At 59.5% G+C, this 25,253-nt stretch overlaps 2 protein-coding genes across 2 annotated transcripts; one reads left to right on the forward strand and one right to left on the reverse strand.

Annotated features, from left to right (window-relative positions):
* Window positions 1-2,358: 2,358 nt before the first annotated feature.
* LOC125098158 (cytochrome P450 11B1, mitochondrial-like) lies at window positions 2,359-11,643 on the forward strand. The gene is made up of 9 exons (XM_047726656.1): window positions 2,359-2,597; window positions 3,246-3,401; window positions 7,354-7,553; window positions 7,681-7,884; window positions 8,161-8,315; window positions 9,382-9,548; window positions 9,976-10,054; window positions 10,152-10,349; window positions 10,587-11,643. Exons 1-9 carry the CDS (start codon window positions 2,359-2,361, stop codon window positions 10,698-10,700), a joined length of 1,512 nt encoding a protein of 503 aa, XP_047582612.1. The 3' UTR covers window positions 10,701-11,643.
* Window positions 11,644-15,338: 3,695 nt separating this feature from the next.
* GML (glycosylphosphatidylinositol anchored molecule like) lies at window positions 15,339-24,902 on the reverse strand. The gene is made up of 4 exons (XM_047727004.1): window positions 24,773-24,902; window positions 22,741-22,829; window positions 22,166-22,273; window positions 15,339-15,785 (listed from the first exon to the last, which is right to left on the reverse strand). Exons 2-4 carry the CDS (start codon window positions 22,808-22,810, stop codon window positions 15,496-15,498), a joined length of 468 nt encoding a protein of 155 aa, XP_047582960.1. The 5' UTR covers window positions 22,811-22,829; window positions 24,773-24,902; the 3' UTR covers window positions 15,339-15,495.
* Window positions 24,903-25,253: the final 351 nt, after the last annotated feature.

Below are 25,253 nucleotides of genomic sequence, written 5' to 3' on the forward strand. Positions count from 1 at the left end.
CCCAAGGGCTGAACGTTCCCCTACTTTGCTTTAGTAAGTCCCACGCTGCTTTGGTTCCAGGAATCCCCACCCTGCTTTAGTAGCAGGAACCCATAGATACCCCTGCCTTAACTAAGCTCGGGGTCCGAGTCCCTGCTCCGCTGTGTCGGCTGTACTTGGGCCCAAGCTTAAGCTTGACAAATAAACCCTCGTGTGATTGCATCGGTGCTTGGCTCCTGGGTGGTCTCTCGGACGCGAAAACTCGGGCACAACAATGGAAATAGAGGGGCGGGGACTCCCAGGTGCCAGGGCGTGTCCTGTGCGGAGCTCCCTGCTTCCAGAGGAGGGGCCCCCGTGTTCCCCATGACCTGTGCGGCGGGCATTGACAGGCAGCTGACGGGGCCGGGCCGGGCTTGGGTTTGCTGCCCACAGCCCAGGCGAGGGAGTCAGAGAAGCCGCTTGGGGGCGAGCTCCGTCCCTGCGGTTGGGGCCAGGAAGGACCAGGGATAAAGTGTGGACAAGCTGGGACCCAAGCCCCAGGGCAGGAGGAGGGCGGACCCTGCCGGACTTGCTCCCAGCAGCCCACGTGCCCGCCTCAGCTCTTTTGCAGAGACGGGCCGGGGCTCAGGGTGCCCGTCAACAGATGGTTCTTTTTCCGGACACTGGGCCTTGGGGCGCCCGCCTCATTCAGGGACACCTTGCACTGGCCTTGCCCTGGCCCGCCTCCGACCGTGTTCTTCTCCCTCCCACACTGGTGCGCTGTCAGCAGGAACGGGCAGTGCCAGGGCTGGGGATCTCCCTCTCAGGCCGCTTGGCCCCTCGCCCCCCAGCTCTGCCTCAGAGGAGCCACCCTGCCCCGCCCCCCAGGGCCTGCCAGGCCTGTGGGTCCACGGGGAGCAGCAGCCCAGCAGCAGCGCTGACAGCCCTCCTGGGTGCGCACCAAGGAGGAGGCTTCACAAGAAGGGTTTTCCGGAACCTGCTCCCGGGCTCAGGGCTGGGGCGCTGGCCGGCACCGGGAGTTCGGGGCAAGTGCAGGACCGTCCGCCGCCGGCACCTCCCTGCTGGAGCCGGCTGCACCGCTCCCCTCCGCAGGAGAGGCTGGCTCCGGGCCACCTGCCTCCCCAGGTCCTCGTGGCAGGCTGTGTGGGGACACGGAAAGCCGGCCCCTTGCAATAGCCCTGTCAGGCCTGAGAACGGCAGCAGAGGTCAGGAGGGGCCGGGAGGCGGAGGGCCCACGGGCAGGGACGGGCAACAGGAGTGTCCGGCATGGCGTGGGCCGATGTGCCTCCAGCCTGCCTCTCTGCCCGAGGACCGCTTGGGCCCCCTCCGGGGCTGAGGCACCGCACACATCTCAGCTTACGGAAGGGCCCTGGCCGTCCTGACTCCTCGGCCGCCCCACCTGAAGACCTTCCCCCAAGCCGCCAACCCACGGAAGGGGCAGGAGCAGGGAACGGATTCAGCAGGAGGGGGACCTTGGGAGGAGGCAGGAGCGAGGGGCTTCTGTCCCCTTGTCTGGGCATGGGAACAATGACGGCGATGGGAATGCTGCCAGGAATCGGGGGGATAGATGCCCTGGGACCCCAAACCGTGGATCCACCCCGTAGAGGGTGGACAGCCCACGCCCACAGCACCCCCGCCACAGACTCAACCCTGTGGCCCCTGGCCTGAGCTCGGAGTCTGCACCCAGGAGAGCGCGCTTCCGAAGGAGGAGAAAGGAGGGCGTGGGCACTGAGCGCAGGCCCGGGCGGGCCGGCCACGCTTGGGCCGAGGCGAGCGTGCCTCTCACGGGGCCTCCGCCACATCAGTGCCATCCCCAGGTGTGTCTCTGGATTCCTCTGACTGACCCCCAGCACTGACAGCCCTCGCTGGCGGGGACTCGGTGAGTCTTGCCAGCTCAGGGCTCATGGTTTGAGTCCCGGTCCCCTGCACCTAGCCTGAAGCCTGGAGAAGAGCAGACAGAAAGGCCTGTGCGTTAATGGGATTAATGCCCTCCCCCTCCTCCCAGCTCCCATCCCGGGCGGCTCTCCTCTCTCAATAAGATAAGGGAGCCATCCCTCTCGCTCCCTTCCCCCACTGGGAAGGACGGAAGGGCCCCTGCCCCCCCCATCGCCGACCCGCCGACCCCACCGAGCCCCCAGGCCAGACCCTGCACAGGCTCTCAACAGCCACCCCGCCGCAGGTCTTGCGTAAGTGGGAGACAAGGCACCCATCCATCTCTTTCCTCTTCCTCCCGCCGGAGGCCTCCGGCCCTGACCCCTGCCTTGGGTTTCCTGGCCTGGTCCAGGGACAGCTTCTCCCATGACGTGATCAGGTCGGCCGGTCCAGGCCTCCCGGCGAGATAAAAGGGTTGCGCTGCCCAGGGGCGGAGGGAGCATCAGAATGGCACTGGGGACAAAGGCACGACGGTGGCTGGCAGGGCGCCGGCTGTCCCTGAGCTGTGCACGCACACTGGGCACCAGAGCCGCTGAGGCCCCCAAGGCGGTGCTGCCCTTCGAAGCCGTGCCCCGGTGTCCCGGCAACCAGTGGCTGCGGCTGCTGCGGATCTGGAAGGAGCAGGGCTCCGAGAACTTCCACCTGGAGATGCACCGGACCTTCCAGGAGCTGGGGCCCATCTTCAGGTAAAGCCCTTCCTGCCCGCCTGGCCGAGAGCACCCTAACCGGGGCTGTCCCTACTGACGGCCGAGTCCTGGCCGGGCGCCTCGCACCTGCGGGGCCACATCCCCGCCGGGCGCCTGTGGCCTGGGCTCCGTCTGCGCCCTTAGGAAGGCAGGGTGGGGGGGAGCCTGGGTGGCTCAGCGGGTTAAGCCCCTGTCTTCGGCTCGGGTCATGATCTCAGGGTCCTGGGATCGAGCCCCGCATCGGGCTCTCTGCTCCGCGGGGAGCCTGCTTCCTCCTCTCTCTCCGCCTGCCTCTCTGCCTGCTTGTGATCTCTCTCTGTCAGATAAATGAATAAAATCTTAAAAAAAAAAAAAAAAGAAGGCAGGGTGGGAGCCGAGCGGTGGCTGCTCTGGGCCTTTGACCATGGAGGCAGCGGCTCTCAGTGAGGACGGAGCAGTCCCCGGCCGGCCGCTGAGAGGGCGGAGTGCAGACAGCAGAGCCCGAGAGGCTTCCTGGCTTAGACAGCGGGAGGGAGCGCCTGCTCTGAACCGGCGTCCACAGTCTTGCACAAGGGAGAGGCCCGCCAGAGACAGGCCGGCTTGGTGCCGCGGAGCGAGGCCCAGGGGAGGACAGGCCCCCCTGGTAGGGCTCTGAGCTTTGTCCCGCAGGTATGACGTGGGAGGGACACACATGGTGCACGTGATGCTGCCCGAGGATGTGGAGAGCCTGCAGCGGGCCGAGAGCCCTCAGCCCTGGCGGCCGCTCCTGGATCCCTGGCTGGCCTACCGACAGCATCGTGGGCACAAATGTGGCGTGTTCTTGCTGTGAGAGCCAGGCGGGGTGGCGGTGGCGGGGAGGGCGGGGGACGGGGCCGGGGCGGGGGAGGGGGGCGCGGGGGGCGCGCCTCCCAGTGCAGGGTCCAGCCAGGTCTGGAAGCCCACAAGCGCCCCTGGCCAGGGAGGACCTGAGCAGGTGGGCCCTGTGTGTCGCAGGGGTGGGGAGGGGCAGTGGGACCCCGGCGCCAGAGAGGAGGAAGGATGACCACTGCCACTAGGGAGCACCCACTCTGCGCCCGCCTCCGCGGGTTGTCCCAGCAGGGTGGGCTTCTCCCTTCCTATAGGTTGGGACGCCCGGGCCTGGGGGAGGGGTCACTGGCCAGGCGTCCATGTCAGCCTGAGGGCCCCCCGGACTGCAGCCCTCTGCACCAGGTCCCGTGTGGGACTTAGAGGTGAGCACAGGTAGCTCGGGATGGAGAGGCTGGGGGTGGGGAGAGGGAAGGCAATAGGAAAGGCACCCTTGTTCAGAAGCGAACTCTAAGCGGGTGCCCGTGTGAGCGTGAGCCTGTGCGTGTGCCCGTGTGTGTGTGTGTGTGTGTCTTCCTGGGTGGACCTGTCCGCAGCCTCGGAATAGGTGTGTGCTGTGTGTGTGGCGGCGCTCCTGTGTGCTCCGCGGTAGGTGCTGTCACGAGCGTGTATCCCCGTGTGTGTTTTCCCGCGCCGGCTGGCGTCCGTCTGTGTTCATGCCCTTGCACGCATGTCTGCACGTGCGTGTGGTTTGAGTCCTTGCGTGCGAGCGCGCGTGTGGTTCTGTGTGTGCTGCATACGTGCGAGTGTGTCTCCGTGTGTGCGCGTGGGTTTGAGCGCTCCAGGTGTGCTGTGGCAGTTGTGCGTCTGGGACTTGTGGGTGTGCTCACGCGTGTTGTCCTTGTCAGCGAGCGCATGTGCAGGTGTCCCGCTGTGTTATGCGCATCTTTCTGGGCATATGTGTGTGTGCTGGTGTGCAAGTGTGCACGCGATCATTCTCACGACCTGCAGGCAGCCAGCCGAAGCCAAGAAGGTGTTTCTGCTTGAGTGTGGCTGAGAATGCAGGTCCCTCCCCGCCATGCGCTGGAGGGCATCCGCGGAGCCCTCACTGCTCTGGGCCCTGGTGCTCTTGGAGAAAACTGGTCTAACCGAATCCTCATCACCCTGTGGGGGAGAATGCTTCTCTCCTCCCCCGCCTCCCCTCCCTCCTCCGCCGCCTCCCCTCCCTCCTCCCCCTCCCCCTCCCCCACCTTCTCCTCCTCCCCCCCATCCTCCTCCTCCTCTTCTTCTTTTTCTCCTCCCTCTTTCTTCTCATCCCCCTTCTCCTTCCCATCCTCCTCCGCCCTCCAACTCCTCCTCCTCCCCTTCCCCTTCTGCTGCTGCTGCTGCCTCTTCTGCTTTTTCTTCGTCCCCCTCCTCTTCCTCCCCCTCCTCCTCCTCCTTCCCTCTCTTCTTCTTCTTCCCTCTTCCTCTTCTTATCCTTTCTCTTCTTCTCTTTCTCCGTCTCCTCCTTCTCCTTTTCCACTCCTTTTCTCCTCCTCTTGCTGCTCCTACTTCTTGCTCACGGAAGTGTACTTCACATGAACTCTCCCATTAGGACCCGGTGTACAGTGTAAAATTCAACACTTCCGTGTGCTGCTCAGTGCTCATCACGACACGCGCACTCTTGATCCCCGTCCCCCATCCCCCCCAAACTCCCCCGCTCCAGCAACCACCAGTTTGTTGTCTGTATTTAAGACTCCGGTTTTGGTTTGAGCTCTCTCTCTGTGTTTGTTCATTTGCTTCGTTCAATTCCATATATGAGCGAAATCTTACGATAATCTGTCTTACTCTGACTGACATTTCTCACTTAGCATAATACCCTCTACGTCCATCCATGTGCTTGCAAATGGCCAAGATCCCATTCTTTTTAGCGACTGAGTAGTATCCCATCATGTATACAAGTATCTATCTGTATCTGTATCTTGGCCGTCGTAAACAGTGCTGCAATAAACACAGGGTGCAGGTATCTTGTCGCCTTTGTGGTTTCATTGTCTTTGGGTAAATAACCAGTAGTGGAACTCGTTTTAGCTTCTTGAGGGACCTCCACACTTTTCTCCAGAGTGGCTGCACCAGTCTGCATTCCCACCAACAGTGCACAAGGGTTCCCCTTTCTCCACATCCTCGCCAACGCCCGTTGTTTCTGGTGATTTTGATCTTAGCCATTCTGACCACTGTGAGGTGATGTGTCGTTACAGTTTGATGTGGACCTCCTTGATGATGGGTGATGCTGAGCGCCTGTTCACGTGTCTGTTGGCCATCGCTAGGTCTTCCTTGGAAGAAGGTCTCTTCTGGTCTTCTGCCATTTTTAATGGGATCGTTTGTCTGCTCCGTGTGCTACTGCTTGAGTTCTTTGTATGCTTTATATATTAAGGTTATCATACGTACCATTGGCAAGTATCTTCTGCCACTCAGCAGCTTCCCCCTTTTCCTTCTGTTGATGGTTTCTTCGCTGTGCAAAACCTTTCCAAATTTTGGCCAAGTGCGGATAGCTTAATTTTGCTTTTCTTTCCCTTGTCTCCCGAGACACATCTAGAAAAATGTTTCTATGGCCCATGGCAGAGTCATTACTGCCTGCGTTGTCTTCTAGGAGTTTTGTGGCTTCAGGTCTCACACTTGGGTCTCTCATCCATTTCAAGTTTATTTTTGTGTGTGGCGTAAGGAAGTGGTCTGGTTTCATTCTTCTGCACGGGGCTGTCCAGGTTTCCCAGCGCCATTTGTTGAAGAGGCGGTCTTTCCCCATTGGGTGCTCTTGCCTCCTTCGTCAGAGGTTGGCCATACAATTGACCGTACAATCATGGGTTTGCTTCTGGGCTTTGTATCCTCTTTCATCGATTGGTGTGCCTGCTTCTGTGCCAGCACCACACAGAATTGATCACTAGGGCTTTGTCGTATGGGTGGAAATCTGGGGTTCTGGTACTTCCGGCTTCCTTCTTCTTTCTCAAGGTTGCCTTGGCTAGTCAAGGTCTTTTGGGGCCCCATACAAAATTTAGCATTCGTTGTTCTAGTCCCGTGAAAAATATTGCTCTTGTGATAAGGATTGCACTGAACTGCACAGACATTTTAACAAGACTGGTTCTTCCTAACCATGAGCATGGGATAGCTTTCCATTTCTTTCTGTTGTCTTCCATTTCTTTCACCTGTGTCTCACACTTTTCTGAGTACGGGGCTCGTACCTCCTTGGTTAAGTGTATTCCTAGATATTTTGTTATTTTGGGTGCAACCATAGATGGGATTGTTTTCTTCGTATCCTTTTCTGCTATTTCATTATTGGTATACAGAAATCCAACAGGTTTCTGTGTATTAATTCTGTGTCCTGCGACCTAACTGAATTTAGTTATCAGTTCTTTTTGTTTTTGTATTGGTTTTATTGCTGGGCACCTTAGGGTTTTCCCTCTATATAGTATCATGGCATCGACAGGTGGGAAGAACATTTTATTACTTCTTCTTTACCCACTCAAGGTGTAGCCACAGCAATCAGACAAGAAAAAGAAACAAAAGGCATGCAAATGGGAAAGGAAGAAGTACAGTTCTGGGCTCTGTTTTGAGCACATGACATGACCCGTGGTTTGGCTCCTGCCCTGGAGGACCAGGAGACAGGCCGGGACAGGACTAGGTGTGGCCCCGACGGGTGCTGACGGGCCAGCAAGGGGCCGGCAGGTGTGCACAAGTGAACGCCAGGAACCCACGTGGCATGGCCACGGAGAAGTTCTGGGTCAGCCCCTCTTTAGACGGGAGCACGCTGGGCACAGCACACAAGGCCTCCCTCAGAGAAAGGGCTGCGGCTGAGGCCGACAGGCAGGCATCTGCCCCTCAGGACCAGCAGGCAGCTCCCTGCCCCACCCCGTCCCCTTGGAGACGGAGAAGGTGTGTCCGGGGCTGGCCCCGAGCTGCTGACTCTGGCTTCCCTGAAGCTCCTCTCTCTGCTCTCCAGAAACGGGCCCGAATGGCGCGTGAACCGGCTGAAGCTCAACCCAGACGTGCTGTCGCCACAGGCGGTGCAGAAGTACATCCCCATGGTGGACGGGGTGGCGAGGGATTTCTCAAAGGCCCTGAAGTCGAGAGTGCTGCAGAATGCCCGGGGCAGCCTGACGCTGGACATCCAGCCGAGCATCCTCAACTACACCGTAGAAGGTAGGGAGGTGCCGGGCTCTGGGGGGCAGGGGCGGGCCAGGAACCGGAGCGGGCCTGCGTGGCTGTGCCGCAGGAGGCCCCTGAGGCCACCGGCCGCCCGAGGCTCATAGCCGCGCCCTCTCCGCAGCCAGCAATTTAGCCCTTTTTGGAGAGCGGCTGGGCCTCCTTGGCCACAGCCCGAGTCCTGCCAGCCTGCACTTTATCCGCGCCCTGGAGGCCATGCTGAAGTCCACCGCGCAGCTCATGTTCATGCCCAGGGACCTGTCACGCTGGACGAGCGCCAAGGTGTGGAAGGAGCACTTCGAGTCCTGGGACTACATCTTCCAGTATGGTGAGGCCCAGAGATGGGGCAGTGCTGGGTAGCAAGGACCCCAGGGCCCCCAATATCCACTCACCGAAATCGGGGTGGGGGGTGCTGAGGCCCCATCACAGGGCTCATGGCGTCTTCAGGGCCCAAGAGACTTGGCAGGGAGGCTGGTCTGGGCCGGTCCTGAGCATCTGGCACAGGAACAGGGAGTCTCGGGGCTGTGGTGGGCTGCCAGGTAGAGGGATGAGGACAGGGGCTGCTCAGCACCAGGCCCAGGCCCCTGTTCTCCCTGCCGCACAGCCAACAACGCCATCCAGAAAATCTACCAGGAGTTGGCCCTCGGCCGCCCACAGCACTACAGCGGCATCGTGGGGGAGCTGCTGATGCACGCGGACATGACCCTGGAGGCAGTCAGGGCCAACTCCATCGAACTCACCGCCGGGAGCGTGGACACGGTCAGGCCAGCAGCCAGCCCTGCCCTAGCACACGGAGCCTCGTGACTGCAGGCAGTGTCCCCCCATGCCACATGGCTCCTACAGGCCCCTGTTTGGAGCCGCTGGAAGCCTCTGATCTGAGGAGGTTGGGGGCGGGGGGAGAGGACTCAGGAGCTGACCTTCCAAGAGAAGGGTTTGCAGATGCTCTGGAGGGAAGCGTGCTCCGGGCCCAGTGCGGAATGGGTGAGGCCCAGGGACATGCAGCAGCGCAGACCCCTGCAGACGTCTGGGCCCTGGGAAGGAGAGGGGGCTGAGGGGCAGCTGCACAACCAGGGATGCCCGCACAAGGAGCCCCTGCCAGGGTCACAGTCCGTTTGGCTCTCATTACAGAGGCTTTGGAGGTGATGGGCTGAAGACACAGAGGGCAGCACGAGGCTCCAGCTTGTGGAAGAGAGAGCTGCTGGCAGCCCAGCCCAGGGGCCTGGGTGGTGTAGGGAGGTGCAGGCAGGTCCCAGGGTGTGGAGTGCAGTGAGCCTCCTGCCCTACAGCCAACCTTCATCTGCCAGCATCCCTGAGGTCCCGCTCTGGGCCGGGCCCGCAGGCTTCTGAGCAGAGGCACAGAGCCCTGGCTGGAGAAAGCCCTTGAGCAGAGGCTGCGGTTCGGCCAGTTAGGGTCCAGGGTGGCCCGTTCCTGTTGGGACCCCGGGGTCTGGGTTGACCTGCCTATGGGAGCCCAGGGGACATCACGCAATGGGTGCCAATGGGTCTGGGGATGAAGGGCTACACCCCCCACCCCCCCACCTATACACACTTGAGTAGATGGACCCCCGAGGAGGGTGAGGAGCAGGGGGGACGGGAGGAGGTGGCCTGGGTCTTCACCAAACGTGGGGACACCTTCCCTGAGCGATTCAATGGAAGCAGATGAGGCGAGTGTTAGATCTTGAGGTCTCAGATCCCCAGGGTCGGTGCTTCCCTGGGCACGCAAGTCCACCCCCGGGGGAAGGGCGTCTTCCTGGGGGAGACCCCCTGGGGTCGGAGGTGCGTGGCCTGTGCCAAGGTCTGAGCCCCGCACCCGTGGCTCCCGCAGACGGCCTACCCCTTGCTGATGACTCTCTTCGAGCTGGCGCGGAACCCTGACGTGCAGCAGGCCCTACGCCAGGAGAGCCTGGTGGCCGAGGCCAGGATCACTGAGAATCCCCAGAGGGCAACCACAGAGCTGCCCCTGCTGCGGGCGGCCCTCAAGGAGACCTTGAGGTGGGTGTGGCAGACCCTGGCCGCCCCGGCGGCCCTGGCCCCAGTGTCTGGAGAGCCGTGCTCAGCGGATCTGCAGACAGATCCTGGGGCTGACGAGCGGCTTTGCCCCAGATGCGTGCCCCGTAGCTCCTCTTCTTCTTCCTGAGGGATAGGGGCGCTTCTTCCCCTGGGATCCCGCTTCAGTGCCCTGGGCGCCCCCTCGGCTGTGCCCTCCTCGGCCGGACCGCCCAGGCCCGGAGAGCTTTGCCTGGGCTCCGGAGGTGCAGGGAGCCCGCCCCTCATGGTCTGGGCTTCCGGGTGCCCGAAGCCACTTGTGGGCATGGCGGGGAGCTCTCCTCGCCGGTGCCTCCTGGGCTAGGAAGGCCGCAGAAGGGAAGCGAGGGTCCGGGTGACAGCTGAGGTCCCCGTTGGACGCCCCTGTGCACAGGCTGTACCCCGTGGGCATCTCACTGGACCGGCAGGTGGGCTCGGACGTGGTGCTGCAGAACTACCACATCCCGGCAGGGGTGAGTGGGGCCCCACAGCCCCTGCAGCCGATGCCAGGCCCGGCTGACCTTTGCCCGCAGCGCGGCGCTGACGCTGCCCATCCCCACCTCTCCGCAGACCGTGGTCAAGGTGCTGCTCTACTCCCTGGGTCGAAACCCCTCTGTGTTCCCGAGGCCGGAGCGCTATCATCCCCGGCGCTGGCTGGACAGCAGGAGCTCTGGCACCAGGTCCCCCAGCCTGGCCTTCGGCTTCGGCCTGCGCCAGTGCCTGGGGCGGCGCCTGGCAGAGACAGAGATGCTGCTGCTGCTGCACCACGTGAGCAGGCCTGGGCCGCCCCGGCCGCAATGACATGCCACTGGCAGGGCCCGGCCCGTGGGGGAGTGGGTGGGGTGGGGGCTGGGCGTGCTGGGCGGCCTGGCTGGGAACCACTGGCTTCCCCGGCACGGCACGCAGCCCACGGAGTAGGGCCCAGGAAGGAGGACGAGGGGGGAGGCTAGGCCAGGACCCTGGGGCTGAGCAGTTGTGCAGGTGGAAGCCGCGCCTCTGTCCTAGGTGCTGAACCACTTCCTGGTGGAGACCCTCACGCAGGAGGATATAAAGATGACGTACCAGTTCATCCTGACACCCTCCACCCTCCCGCTCCTCACCTTCCGGGCCATCCACTAGTCACGTCACCATGCTGTGGGGACAGCCGCGCCACCAGCCCCTCCCTGCCTGACCCCAGGCCACCCCCGTTTTCTCCCAAGAGCCCTGCTCCCTGCCCCGGGACACTGTGCGGCCAGCACCTTGCACAAAGGGTCAGGGGGATGACTCTTGGTTGCACGTCCCGGCTGCGCGCTCAGTCCCGCCAGCGCCCTGTCCAGCAAGGAGCACCATCGGAGGGCCTTAGAGCCCCTGTCGCCCCACACTAGCTCCAGGGTCTTCGGACCCGCCCCGCGCCCGCCTCCCTGTCTAGTCTCTCATCGCCTCTGTACTCAACTCTGTTCCCATGAAGAGCGGACAGCTTGTGGTCCCTCGGTCCTGCCTGTTGCCATTTCAAAAGCCTCACTCCTTGTCTGCACGGCTCTCGTCCGGCCTAGAGCTTCGAGCTGGGCTCTCAGTCCCCCTACCTGTTCCGCTCAGGCTGCTTGGGTCCTCCCGGCACTGCCAGGCTCTGGGTTGTGGCTGAAGCACCCAGCCGGGGGACCAGATACGCGGGTCGGGAGTCGTGTTTCCTGGAAGAATGGCCTCCAAGGAGCTGCCGGGGACATCTGGGCCAATGATCCTCCTCTGACAGCTGGGCGGAGGTGAACTCCTCTGGCTGGCCGCAGGGTGACCGACCTCAGAGGAGCCTCTAGAAGAAGGCTTGGGGCCATGTCAGCCAGGCTCAGACACATGCTCCCTTTAATGAAGCCCCCTGTGTGCAGTGCCGGCTGCCCTCTGGCAGTGACCCTCAGGACAGGGGCCAGCCCTGACCTGGGAGGAAGAGACTTTGAACAGCTGAGAGCCGGCTGGGGTCTCCTAGCTGGCAGGAGTGAGCAGTGTGTCCCACGCTGCCTGGGGCCAGGTGACACCCGCGAGTAGAAAGGGGCCGGGAGGCCAAGCTGGGTGGTGGGGTCGCTCTGCTCGCCCTCCGTCCCCACCCCACCCCCACCCTACCCAGGGAGAACCAGGCAAGGCAGTGAGGAGGAGGGGCTGCCCCCACCCCGGTCTGGCCCGCCCTGCCTGCGCCGAGGGGACCCTCGGGCATCTGGTCCTGCCCAGATTCCCTGAAGGAGGGAAGGGATTTGCACCCTTCTGGCTCCAGTGGCCTCGGAGAAGGGCCGCTGCGGGGGGCGTGGGCTTCTCCCGCTCCCGCCAGGCACGGCTGAAGGGGTCGTGGAGCCAGGGAGAAGAGAGCGGCTCCCGGACCCTGCGGGCACAGGCACAAGCGGGCCTGGCCCTTCCATCGCGCCCAGCCCTTCACCCCTCTGAGCCTCGACTGCTTCCCGTGGGCATTCTGTTGGAGAATTCCCACCCCCCCATGCCCCGGGCAGGACACAGCAAGGTTGGCGTCTGGAAGGGGCCCATCTCTCTGCTACAGCAGGCGCTCAGGCAGCGGCTCTGGCTTCCCCCGCGGCTCCAAAGTCGCTTCCTTGTTTGCGGCCCTGCTCTGTGGGATCGCGGGAGGGAGGGCGGGCCTGGAATGGAAGAGGCTCCGCCGGAGGGATCCTCTGTTGCGGGCAGCACACGTATTCACCTCATGGTCACTGCAGCCCTGGCAGGGGAGCGTGGAGCTCATGCGTGCGGGCCAGGCCGGGAAACCGAGGCTCAGAGGGTCCCTCCTGCTGCACAGCCTCGCAGCTCACCCGGGCAGAGGCGCCCTGCGAACCCCGCCTGTCAGGCCCTCCCCGCACCCCTTCCCCCCAGCGGAGGACCTTGGCTTGGCAGTGACCGCACACATCTTGGAAACAACCTCCCAGTAACGGGTCTCGGGGTCAAGGTCATCTCTCGTTTTGCGCGGCTCCCGATGTCTCACTGTGCGATCGCTCGTGGGAGTCCCTTCCCGTGAGTCCCGCTTGGAATTCCCTGAGTCCTTTGGCGGTGGATGTCCCTGGGCTCTTTCTGAAAATGGTCCAGGCGATCTGGAGAGACCCAGCTTGATGATCCTCATTCCTATCTCGACAGGACTTCCCATGCACAGGCTGCCTTGACCTTCACATCGTGGACGTCCCCAAGCGGGACACCTGTGTTTTGGCCAGAGGGGGCCTGGGCTGAGGCCGCACTGCCCCTGGACCTTTCTCTGGATTCTTCCAGTCACCCAAGCATGGTCCCCTGCCCAGGGCCACGTCCTGTGTTCATCCCTCAGCCTGAGGGTTCCCCGAGGACATGAGTGACAAGAACCCTAAGCCAGCATGAGGGCGTTTCTCCTGGTTGTCGGGCGGGAACAGGTGTTCCTCCCGCCTTGTGGACATCAGCTTCCTTCTCTTGTCGCGATACTGCCAGACAGACCATTTCCGCCCTACGCCTTCAGTGTCGGCGTGGTCTTTCACAGTCCCGTCCTGGGGTGCCGGGGTGGCTCCGACGGTTAGGTGTCTGCCTTCAGCTCGGGTCACAATGCCAGGGTCCTGGGAACAAGCCCTGCATCGGGTTCCCTGCTCAATGGGGAGTCTGCCTCTTCCTCTCCTGCTTCCCCTCTTGTGCTCACTTGCTCTCTCTCTCTGACAAATAAATAAAATCTTAAAGAAAAAAAGGAGAACATGTGATCTGATGAGCACTAGGTATTACACACAACTAGCAATCCTTGAACGCTACAATCCGTGAACACTACAAAACAAATGATGTGGGGCGCCTGGGTGGCTCAGTGGATTGGGCGTCTGCATTCAGCTCTGGTCATGATCCTCAGGTTCTGCGGATCAAGCCCCACGTCAGGCTCCCTGCTCAGTGGGGAGTCTGCTTCCCACTCTGCCTCTCAGCCCGCTCATGTTCTCTCTCACTCTCTCTCAAATAAATAAATTTCTAAAAAAATAAAAATCAAAAACTAGTGCTGTAGTTTATGTTAGCTAATTGAATTTTAAAAAGCATTTTTAAAAAGCATTTTTTTAAAGCATTTAAAAAAAATTTTTTTTTAAAAAGCATTTGCTGACTTTTGTGTATCTGTCCACTGGAACGCGAGCCAACAGGAAACCAGAAAAGAAAACGAGGTTCGTACACAAGTGTTTTCAACAACCATGTTCACCATGTGTGAACCATCAGGTCACTCCGCCTCGGTAGACTGCCCACGGGCTCACGCCTTCTTGCGAATACCTTCCTCTACTGCATACCCTTACAAACCACATAGCACCACGTAGATTTTCCTGTAGTTTAAGCAGAATCATTCAGTGAAAAGAAGACTCTAAAAGCCCCTGGAGATCAGCGGCAGGGGTCCCTGGGTGGCTCTTCAGTTGAGTGTCCAACTCTTGACCTCAGCTCAGGGCAGGATCCTGAGTCTCGGGCATCCACTCTGCGTTCAGCGGGGAGTCTGCGTCTCCTCTCCCTCTGCCTCTGCCCCAGCTCCTGCTCTCTCTTGCTCTCTCTCTGTGTCTCAAATAAATAAATAAAATCTTCTTTAAAAAAAGTCCTCCCCTTCTGGGGGGTTCCAATCGCAGCTTTGATCCTGCCTGGGTCCTACGCCTTCATCCTTTCCCCTTAGAACCGGACCCACCCGACCCCGGGGGCTGCTGGGCTGGCCTCTCCCTTGCCCGACATCGTCCTCATTTCCGTATTTTAAAGATGTCCTGTCCTTTCTGCCAGCGCAGGCATGCGTTTTCATTTTCACATGTTTGAGATTATACTTTCTAGGAGAGGAAAGACTGAACCTGGATCGGTCTCATGACTGGTCGTGAGGGGTCCTAATCTGAGCTCCGTGGCAGGAGAGGGAGGGAGGGGTGGTGCCGTAGGCTGTCGTGGTGCCCTTGGAGAGCACGCAGCTGACAATTGTGGCACAGTCACCGCTGCTGACATGACGTCTCACTCTGTTTGCAAACACTGTTCCACTCTCGTGCAGAAATATTTGCCGGTCTCACAGGAGAGGTCCGAGTGACTGGCTGTTTGTTGAAGCAGGGTGTCCCTTTGGGTTGCCAAGTGTTCTGGAATTAGGTGGTGGGGACGGCTGCACAGTATGGTGAATATGGTAAAAAACAGTGAATTACACTCTTTGAAATGATGCATTTTCTGTCATGTGAAGCTTACCTAATTTCAAATCCAGTTTAGAGAAGGAGAGCTCGAGGCCAAAGTAGGTATAGCTCTTGTGCTCCCTTCACGTCGCTTTCCTGACACAGACCCCGGGCACAATGAGGATGACAGCACCGCCCAGAAGTCTCCCTGCCGTTTCAAGGCGCTCAGCTGCTGGCTCTGAGCCCCTTACCCCTCTCTGACGTCAGCATCTGAGGAGACCTTCTCTCGCTGGCGTGACGACAGGTGCCATTGTGACGGAGGACGGCGCTTCATGCAGGTCTTGGCTCACTGACCCGCGCGAAGGCACCGGCACAGTCTCTAACGTCAGGCACTGTGGGCCGCGTGCTACCTTATGGCCAAGAGCCCTCCTGCCACCACCGTCCCGCCCTGAGAGGGAAGCATGGGGTCTCAGGGGGCCTCAGCTCCCTGTGGTCTGAGCACAGCTGGGACGGCGCTGCCAGCTGACACGTGCGCTGTCCCCACTAACCGTTCTGCTTTTCACTCAAACACTCGATCCCCGTGAGCCGGAGTGGCAGAGGCTTTGGTCTACTTGTGAGATGATGACTGAAGAGGAACAAAAGGATCGAACGCTAAAGCCACAAAGAAACCTCCAGGGCAGCAGGGTCCAAACAACGATGCTCTTTATTTCTCTCTCCAACTAGGCTGCAAAGGGGTAACCCGCCACCTGGAAGCCATGTGGGTCAGGGTCCCCTGGCTCACGAGGGAGGGATGGATCGTGAACTTGCTCTGAGGAATGGGGGGGGGGCAGACCCTCCACGAGGGCTTCTCACGTCAGTGCCTTGCTGACTAGGATGGAGGCAGCACCCAGGAAAAATGCTGACTCCCCCAAGCGCCCGGTCCCTGACAGAGTCTCCTCAATTGCATGCTCCAGGGTGATATCCTTCTCCAGAGAACTAGGTCCTCCGTCATTGCAATTAATAGTGTTACAACAACGAACAAAATAGAAACTATTAGTCCTCAAGACTCTCGGGGCTTCAGGGGGTACTTCGGATGGATACACGAACGTGCAGTTGCTCGTACAGTTCTTGTAAACAAGGAGTTCCCGTTCATTCAAACCTAGAGATACAGACATGAAAATCATTGATTTCAGGCTTTCTGCTTGCGAGTATCAACGCACACCTCACCCAGCCTAACTAGCGCCGCGCCCACCTTCTACATCCGCAAAAGCTTCTCCGTTGCCTAGAATTCTTCGCTGGTAAAGAACGTCCAAGTGAGGCCTCTAGAGGTTCTGTTTCCTCCTTGAACAGCTTCTCCTGGAAACGTTTTTCTGTCCGCACGCCACCTCACCTCTGCCTCGGGCTCTCCCCGATAGTCGCTGGGCACCTTGGCACGAGCCGCACGCGTGACATGCCCGGCTCGTTACTTGCGCTAAGACTCCCAGGGCTCTAGAAATACCGTGGCTCGTGTCCCACAGGATCACACAGCCCCTGGCGTGGAGCGCCCCGCAAGTGTGGCCTCACCTGATTTTCTGCAGTTGGAGCGGCCCCTCGGCCAGATGTTCCCAGCTCTTGGCCCAACACAGAAACTGGCGATGCACGCTTAGTGCCAACCTGCTCCCCAGCACAGACTGGACGCTCTGTCCCAACGAGGGTCCCACAGTGACTGTGATCACCTCAGTGGCGGGCACGCCCAACAGCCTCGGCCAGCCAGTGCCGCTGGAGCCAGGCTCCCTCTGAGGCCTCCTTCGCGAGCCCTTGAGTTCGAGTCCTCGGCTCTCGCTCATGAGCCTGCCCCCGGGGACCCGTGTTGACCCGCGACTTGTTTCCTGGGACTTGGCCGCAGTTGATGTGCCGTTCACGGCTCCGGGGTTACGGAGAAGGAACGAACCACCGGCTCCAGGCACTTGTTTTCTTTCTTTGCCACATGAAGGACTCTTGAAAGTTCCGTACCGTCCTGTGGAGCGCAGAATCCTAAGTCGGCCGCCGAGGGGGTTTCCAGGAAGAGTTCGTAACAATATAGGCAGCGTCAAAGTCCAGAAACAGAACTGGATGAAAACCCTCATTCATGCTTTTCTTCCTCCATCAGGCATGACGAGCAGCCAACGCCAAAGACAGGAAGTGTCTCGGCGTGTAAGCCTGTGTGTCAACTTCGTCCGTCCTTGAACTTGGTTGCTGTTGTTGGACATTGTGATTACGGACTCCTGCATTGTCGTTTTGGTGTCTGGCTCCTCCTGCCTGCTTCGTGTTTGGGAAACCCAGCCCTGCCGCGGCCCCTGTTGTATCCTGCCTGCTCGGTAGCTGTGTGCTTCCCCGCTGACTGTGCCACGGCACATGCGAGACAGGCGTCAGGGCTGTTTCTGGCTCTTGTCTATCCCCAAGGAGCATGGCAAGGGATATTCTGGGCCTCATCCGGAGGCGAGCGTGCAGGATTCTTTAGAGCTGATAATGCCGCGTCCTTAGGGTGCGGACGCATGGCTGCAGCAGATGCTGCTGAACACGTTGCCAGGCCCGTCGTACCTATTCACGCTCCACAGGGTGGTGGACGCTTCGACGTCTTGCCACCCGTGACTGGGCGTTTGTGAATGCCGAACCATTGCCTTTGGGGTGCCGCATCAAGGCTTAGACTGGCGTTTCCACCACAAACGATGATGTTGAGCTTCTTTGTGTAGACTTACTGCCCATGTGGGTATCATCTTATGGTAACATCCTTCAAGCCGTTTTTCTCGAATTTCTAGCAGTGATCTGCTTGTTCAACTGTTGATCTGTAGGACGAAGGTCATTTTATACGCCGGGTACAGCCCCTCAGCAGAGCGCCTTCAAGTGCTCTCTCTTCATCTCTGGCATCATTTTCACTGTCTCCGCAGTGTCTTCTTGGGGGCAGAAGTGGTAAGTTTTTATGTAATCACACTTGCCACTTTGGCCACATGAGACCAGCACGATATTGTTCACTTTTCTTAAGTTCATAATTATCCAAGGATACAAAGATATAGTTCTATGTTTTCCTTCAGCTGACGTCTTAAAATTTATCTTCATTAAATCCAAATCAGGGAACGTCTACGGTATTACGAGTGTCAGATGTAGAACCCCACGATTCATCAGGTGCGAATCACAGCCAGTGCTCGTTCCGGCCAGCGGCCTCCTTAATGCCCATCGTCCAGTCACCCTGTCCCCATCCCTCACCTCCAGGAACCCTCAGCTTATCTCCTGCAATTAAGAGTCTCATATGGTTTATCTCCCTCTCGGCTTTCAGCTTATTTTGTTTTTCCTTCCCTTCCCCTACATTCATCTGTTTTGTTTCTTAAATTCCACATATCAGTAAAATCATGTGGCATTTGTCTCTCTGAGTGACTCATTTCTCTGAGCATAATACCCTCTAGTTGTATGCATGTCATTGCAAATGGCAAGATTCATTCTTTTGACGGCTGAGTAATACTCCATTATGTGTACACACACACACACACACACACACACGCCATCTCTATGCATTCTCTGGGCACTTTCCCTATTTCGGGGATTGTGGACACTGCTGCTATAAACATTGGGGTGCATGTGCCCCTTCGGATCACTATTCTTTGGATAAATGCCCACGACCCCCTTGCTCTTTTTGTATTTACAAGGAGATCCACAAGACACCCGAAGCTGCTTCTTTGGTGTAAAGTACATACGGTGACTAAGGTCCCATCTCCCACCAGCTGTGAGCGCAGACAAGAGTCTTTCCCTAAACCTGCAGGGCCAAAGTCGTCAGAAGGCATGAAACCAGACACACCTGAGATCTCCTTCCCCCTCTAAAGGTCTATTCTTCAACCTTGACACCAACATCAGACTGTCTGGATTGACAAAATGGTATAAATCATCTTGCGAGTTAAGAGCGCCATCCTCCAGTTTTCCTCCTCTCCCACAAGATTGCCTCGCGCACTCCTGCCCTTCATAATTCCATAACATCCCAGTATTTGGTTCAACTTGCACGTCTGTGAACAGACACACACACACACACACACACACACACACACACACTGACCCACTCAGACTCTGACTGGAGCAGGACATTCTTAGATTAATTTGGGGAGAACAGCCACATTACGTCTACTTGGCTTCACCATCTAACCACGTAGATTTTTAATTGCTTTTCTGCTAAGGGAAATTAGAGAATCGATTCCATTTACTATAGCACCAAGAACCATAAGATACCTGGGAATAAACCTAACCAAAGAGGTAAAGGATCTGTACTCGAGGAACTACAGAACACTCATGAAAGAAATTGAAGAAGACACAAAAAGATGGAAGACCATTCCATGCTCTTGGATCGGAAGAATAAACATTGTTAAAATGTCTATACTGCCTAGAGCAATCTATACTTTTAATGCCATTCCAACCAAAATTCCACCGGTATTTTTCAAAGAGCTGGAGCAAATAATCCTAAAATTTGTATGGAACCAGAAGAGATCCCGAATCGCTAAGGAAATGTTGAAAAACAAAAATAAAACTGGGGGCATCACGTTACCTGATTTCAAGCTTTACTACAAAGCTGTGATCACCAACACAGCATGGTACTGGCATAAAAACAGACACATAGACCAGTGGAACAGAGTAGAGAGCCCAGATATGGACCCTCAACTCTATGGTCAAATAATCTTCGACAAAACAGGAAAAAATATACAGTGGAAAAAAAGACAGTCTCTTCAATAAATGGGTCTGGGAAAACTGGACAGCTATACGCAGAAAAATGAAACTCGGCCATTCTCTTCCACCGTACACAAAGATAAACTCGAAATGGATAAAAGACTTCAACGTGAGGCAGGAATCCATCAGAATCCTAGAGGACATAGGCAGTAACCTCTTCGATATCAGCCACAGCAACTTCTTTCAAGATATGTCTCCAAAGGCAAAGGAAACAAAAGCGAAGATGAACTTTCGGGACTTCATCAAGATCCAAAGCTTCTGCACAGCAAAGGAAACAGTCAACAAAACAAAGAGGCAACCCACGGAATGGGAGAAGATATTTGCAAATGACAGTACAGACAAAAGGTTGATATCCAGGATCTATAAAGAACTCCTCAAACTCAACACACACAAAACAGACAATCATATAAAAAAATGGGCAGAAGATATGAACAGACACTTCTCCAATGAAGACACACAAATGGCTATCAGACGCATGAAAAAATGTTCATCAGCACTAGCCATCAGGGAGATTCAAATCAAAACCACACTGAGATACCACCTTACACCAGTTAGAATGGCCAAAATCAGCAAGACAGGAAACAACGTGTGTTGGAGAGGATGTGGAGAAAGGGGAACCCTCTTCCACTGTTGATGGGAATGCAAGCTGGTGCAGCCTCTTTGGAGAACAGTGTGGAGATTCCTCAAGAAATTAAAAATAGAGCTTCCCTATGACCCTGCAATTGCGCTACTGGCTATTTACCCCCAAAGATATAGATGTAGTGAAAAGAAGGGCCATCTGTACCCCAGTGTTTATAGCAGCAATGGCCACGGTCGCCAAACTGTGGAAAGAACCGAGATGCCCTTCAACGGACGAATGGATAAGGAAGATGTGGTCCATATACACTATGGAGTATGATGCCTCCATCAGAAAGGACAACAACTGCATATTCAAAGCACTCGCATGAAATACAGAAAGCTCCTGTGTAGCGTTGCTCAGTCACTTGCAAAGGAACATTTGGCAAGAGCACAGCGCGCTGTCACAGCCAGGGCACTGGCTTTCAAAATGGTCAGGACAGAGAACAGTTGTATCGCCGCACTCCTCCCTCAGATGGACGCACTGACGTCTTTGCCACCCAGGTACCAGCCACGGACCCTCGTTCGCACGCGCGCAGAACTAACCTGGGGTCCGCGTCTCTAAGTTGGTCATTTCGAGCACGGCCTCAACCGGGACCACGGACCGTCACCTCTGGGGTTCACCCTCCCTCGTTCCGCAGAAGCCCCAGACGTTCGCTCAGGCTGGCGGATCGGTACCTGCTCCTCTTTACTGGCGGGAGCACCCGCAGGGCGGCCGTCCCATGGCTTCTGTACCCTTTACTCACTGCAGAACAGCCGGGATGCTCCCCGGCCGGGCGTGTTGCACATTCATCTGCTATGAACAGCCGTGCCGTTTTACTTAGTTACTCTGGGGAAACCCTCAGAAGTGCCATTCCGGGCACGGAGAGTAGCTGCGCGTTCAGTTTGTAAGAAACCGGACCCCGTCTCGGCTGCCCCAGTCTTCACGGTCACTGGCGCTGTGTGAGAATCTGGTTTCTTTACCGTCCTGGCCAGCATTTGGGGTGGTCACTCTCTTCTAATTTGACCACTCGGATTCATGACGCTTCACTGTGTGTGTCAATGTTCATTTTGCCAGTGGCCCAAGATGTTGAAAATCTGTTCATGGGTTTATCTGCTACGTGTGACTCCGCGTCGGTGAAATATCTCTTCATGTCTTTGGCCTCGTTCTAGCGCGAGGGGCTGCATTTTTGCTGTTGAACTGCGAGAGCTCTGTGTGTGCTCGGGACAGCGGTCTTTTGTTGGGTACGCGGTCTGCATGCTTGTCCTCCCGTCCGTAGCCTGCCTTTCCATCCTCCGAACAGGGCCTTCCGCCTAGAAGCGCTTCTCATCGCTGGGCGTCCCACACCACCAATTCCCTTCTGTGGGTCTCGCTCTGGCGGCCAGGCCAGGTCCTCCCTGCTTAGCCCCCGACGCCAACGATGTTCTCCTCGGCGCGCTCTCTTCCTGAAAGTCATAGATTGTACCTTTTACACTTAGCCCGTGGTCCTTCGGAGGGAATTTTTGAATCCCAGTTGAGGTTTAGCTGAAGATGAATTTTTGCCCGATGCACTTGAAGAGGCGGTCTTTCCCCACTGACAGCGCTGGCACCGTTGCTCAGAACCCCTGGGGCATGTGTGTGGAGTCTTTCTGGGCTGACAAGTGGTCACTGGCCCCCGGTGCTTCACGTTGCTCACCTTAGGGCCCTGGGGAGTGGGGCGCCTTTCTCAGGGCCCGAGAGCCTCTGAGTGAGAGGCGAGAGCGTGCTGGAAGGTCCCGACTGCCTGACTCTTCTGCCTGAGCCCACACTTGGTCTTGGCATCTGCGTGAGGTAGGTGTTGCCCTGACACGGCCATGCCGTGTCCACTTCCTGGGTCTGCTTGTCTGGAAGCCTCTGGCAACGACCAGAATCAAATGGGCCACGAGGAGCCACCAGGTTACACAGGGCTGTCAACACACATGACCGGGCCTGCCAGGGGCTGGAGCCCTAGAGAAGCAGCCACCCCCGAGCCCACGAGACAGCTCAGGACATGCGTACACTGCAGCCCGCCCCGCCAGATTATGGGGCTCTCCACGATGGTGCGCACTGCCCTTTGCTGGGCTGAGCCTAGTGCCTGGGATGTGCTCCCAGGATGGGGCAGGGCGGGCCAAGGGCCGGGGACTGGGTGCAGAGAAAGAACCGACTGGACTTGCTCCCTGTAATGGACTCTACATAAGGCATAGGAAGGACAGACAGATACTTACGAACGGAGATTGTCAGGCAGCGCCTTTCGTTGTTTTGACACACCCTTACAGTTGGACAGTTGAAGTTGTTGAATTCCACACACTCGTGGCATTTCATGTTGGAGGGCCCTGAGGGAAGACTCAGCGGCATCAGGCTCGCGCGTCTCTGCCCCATTACCGGCCGGCTGCGCCCTCCCCTGGCAGCTGACCCTCCCCCTGCCTTGAAGGCCGCTCTGCTGTGGCAGCATGAGCTTCTCCGCAGAAGCCGGGGCCTGTTCCTGTTCCCAGACGCCAAGCGGGGGAACCCTGCGCTCTGCAGATAAGCCTCATCTGCCCAAGGAAGCTTGAGAGTCATAAAAGGCCCGCGCCCTCCCAGAGGCTGCTGGACTCAGCCACCCCTGCCTGCTCCAGATGAGGAAGGGCCTGGCGGTCTCCTAGCTCAGGGACACCCAGTTCCACCCCGTATCCACAGTCTGCACTGATGACAAAGGTCTCTGCTGGCTAAAATGACAGAAATTCCCACTCGAACCCCTTCTCCGATCAGGATATCATAGTAAATGTTTATCGCGCCCCAGACAGCCAGAGGGAATACTCACAAGCTGTTGCATTCTGATTGCTGACCAATGGCCAGCCGCCGGCTAGGAGCAAGGCGCAGAGGAGCATCATCTCCTGCAGGAGCTCGAACCTACAGGCGAGGAGATGCAGGTCGCATGTCAGCAAGCTCCGAGTGCACAGAGCCCCCCCCCCCCCCCCCGGCGTGTGTGTAGGAGCCAGGGGGGCAGGGAGCCGGGCTCCTGAGGGAGGGGCAGCACACACCTGCTCACGCCTCTGGGCTCCTCTCCCCACCTGCCCCTGCACCCCCGCCCAGCAGGGCCCAAGCTGCTCCACGCGAGGGGACTGGGGCTTGGCCTTTCCCAGCAGGAAAAAGTCATGCCGCCTGCTCGCCCCCAGGCAGCGCTCCGCCCAGACAGCCAGGTCCTGGGGCCGCCTCCACCTGGAGTTCGCCCGAGGTCCCCTGTGCCCCCAGATGCTCCTCCTTATGCACCCGTCGATCTCAAGAGCAACCTGGGGAAAGTGCCAGAACGCTGTCCACCTGGCTATTTCCTGCTCCCGCCAGCATCTGGACAAACGTGGGGGGCAGGGTGTGACTACAGCATGGAAGATGCCAGAAGCCTCCTTGCACACTGGGCACAGTGTGCCCCAGGAACGTTCCCCCCCACCCCGCCTCTGCGGAATGAGGTGGCCCCGACGTGGGGCCCCCCCCACAGAGCGCCTGGGGCCCCCCCACAGCTGAGCCCGGACCCTGGCCCTCTGCTCCAGGGCGGCCCCCCAGGCACGAGCAGCGCTTGCCTGTGCCCCAGGCTCCCCTGGGGCCCGACCCGCGCCCCGACCTGCGCGTGCCCGGGGTCCTGCAGGAACCCTCGTGCCCTGCCCCGCAGCTTGTCTCCCCGGAGGCCCCACCTGCCTTTTCAGGGTCAGGACCAGTCCTCGGTGCTCAGGGGACGCCTCACTGCATGGGACAGGAGGTGTGTCCTGCGGGACGGGGAGCCTGACTGGGGGCCGCCTGGCACCTGCCTGACTGGGGCCGTCCCTGAGCGTGGGGGAGGCCACCTGCCTGAGAGCGGGGTGGGGGGGGGCTCTGCGCTGAGGCGAGAGGTGACAGGCTGAGGGTGAGAGTTGGCGCCTGCCCGAGGGGAAGCACCTGCGTGAGGGGCTGGGGAAGGGGTGTGGGGGCATCGGGGCCGCCTTCCTGAGGGGCAGGGGTGCGGGGCCGCCTTCCTGAGGGCGGCTGGCCACCCGCATGAAGGGCGTCCACCTGTGTGTGGGGAGATGCCCTTCCTGACAGGCGGTCGCGGCCTTCCTGAGGGCGCGTCCCTGCCTGAGCAGGGGTGGGGGTGGGGGAGCCCCTGTGGGGACCAACCCGCCTGTCGGGCAGGGGCGCGGCCGTCTGCGCGGGGCCACTGTCTGGGGGGGAAGCATCTGCCCAAGGAAGCGGCTGCCGGTCGTGGGGGGGCGAGCACGGGAGAGGGGCCCGCCTGTCCCAGCGGGGAGCGCCTGGCTGCGGGGGCGCGACCACCTGTCTGGTGACACCCCCTGGCTGTGGGGGGCCGCTGTCTCTGCAGGGGGGAAACACCTTGTGGCAGGGGATGGTGGCCCCCTATGGGGGGCGTGTGTGAGCGCTTGGCCGAGGTGGACGTCGCCGTGTGGGGCACAGGGAGCAGCTGCCTGAGGGAGCGGCCGCCTGCTGCAGGGAGGAGCGCCTGTCTGAGGGCAGCGCCTGCCTGTCAGGGAGCGGGGGCGGTTGTTGGAGGAGAGGCGGCCGGTGTGAGAGGGAGCACCTGGCTGAGGGGGAGCGGCCGCCCGTCCGGGGGAGCCCCCGCTGGGGGCGGGGCCGCCGGTGCACACGGCCCGCCTCGCCTGGGGGAGAACCTTCCCCGCCTGCCCGGCGCAGCCCCCGCTGCTGTCCCCACCCTGCGAGGACGCCCCCTCTATGGCAGCCACTCCTGGCCGTGCGCAGGGCCTGCCTCCCGCCCCCGCCTCCGCCCCCGCAGTCCCTTCCCGCTCCCACCCGCCGGCCGGCTCTCTCAGCCCACCTTCCACACCCGACCCTCGACGACCACAGAGAACCTTCTGGAGCCCTGGGCTTCGGGGCCTGAGGCCGCGGGCACAGCGGGGCTCGAGGCACAGCCGCAGCAGCTGAGCGACACGACCCTCCGCACCACAGTCGCACGTCCCACAGCTGGAGCGCGACCCAGCGGCCGTCTCCGCGGGTGCGCCCAACTCCCATGGGGCCCTGCGCGCGCACGCACGTGCGCATGCGCTCGCAGATGCGCGGGATTCCAGAAGGTTCGGCAGGCACCGAAGGCCCCGCCCTCACAGAGCCGGGAGGCACGAAACGTTCCAGAGGTTTCCGGGGACTTTCGTCGCAGGCCCGCAGCACGAGCGTCGCTGACAGAAGGTTGGGTGTCTCTGGGACGGGGGAGGGGAGCGGTGGCAGGTTGGGGTCCGGAGGTCCTGGGCGCGGCCGGGGTGGGCGCGGGGGGGGGGGGCGTCCCTCTGTCCGGGGGTCGCAGCCCCGCGGGACCCTCGGAGAGCGCTTCGGCCCTGG

Source organism: Lutra lutra, chromosome 4, assembly GCF_902655055.1.
Source record: "Lutra lutra chromosome 4, mLutLut1.2, whole genome shotgun sequence".
NCBI lineage: Eukaryota > Metazoa > Chordata > Mammalia > Carnivora > Mustelidae > Lutra > Lutra lutra.

Coding starts and splice junctions, on each gene's coding strand:
- LOC125098158 (XM_047726656.1), top strand. CDS start 2,359: ATGGCACTGGGGACAAAGGCACGACGGTGGCTGGCAGGGCGCCGGCTG. Junction 2,598..3,245: donor GAGCTGGGGCCCATCTTCAG/GTAAAGCCCTTC, acceptor TTTGTCCCGCAG/GTATGACGTGGGAGGGACAC. Junction 7,885..8,160: donor GGACTACATCTTCCAGTATG/GTGAGGCCCAGA, acceptor CCTGCCGCACAG/CCAACAACGCCATCCAGAAA.
- GML (XM_047727004.1), bottom strand. CDS start 22,810: ATGATGCTCCTCTGCGCCTTGCTCCTAGCCGGCGGCTGGCCATTGGTC. Junction 22,274..22,740: donor CAATCAGAATGCAACAGCTT/GTGAGTATTCCC, acceptor GTCTTCCCTCAG/GGCCCTCCAACATGAAATGC. Junction 15,786..22,165: donor CTGCCTGACAATCTCCGTTC/GTAAGTATCTGT, acceptor CTGTATCTCTAG/GTTTGAATGAACGGGAACTC.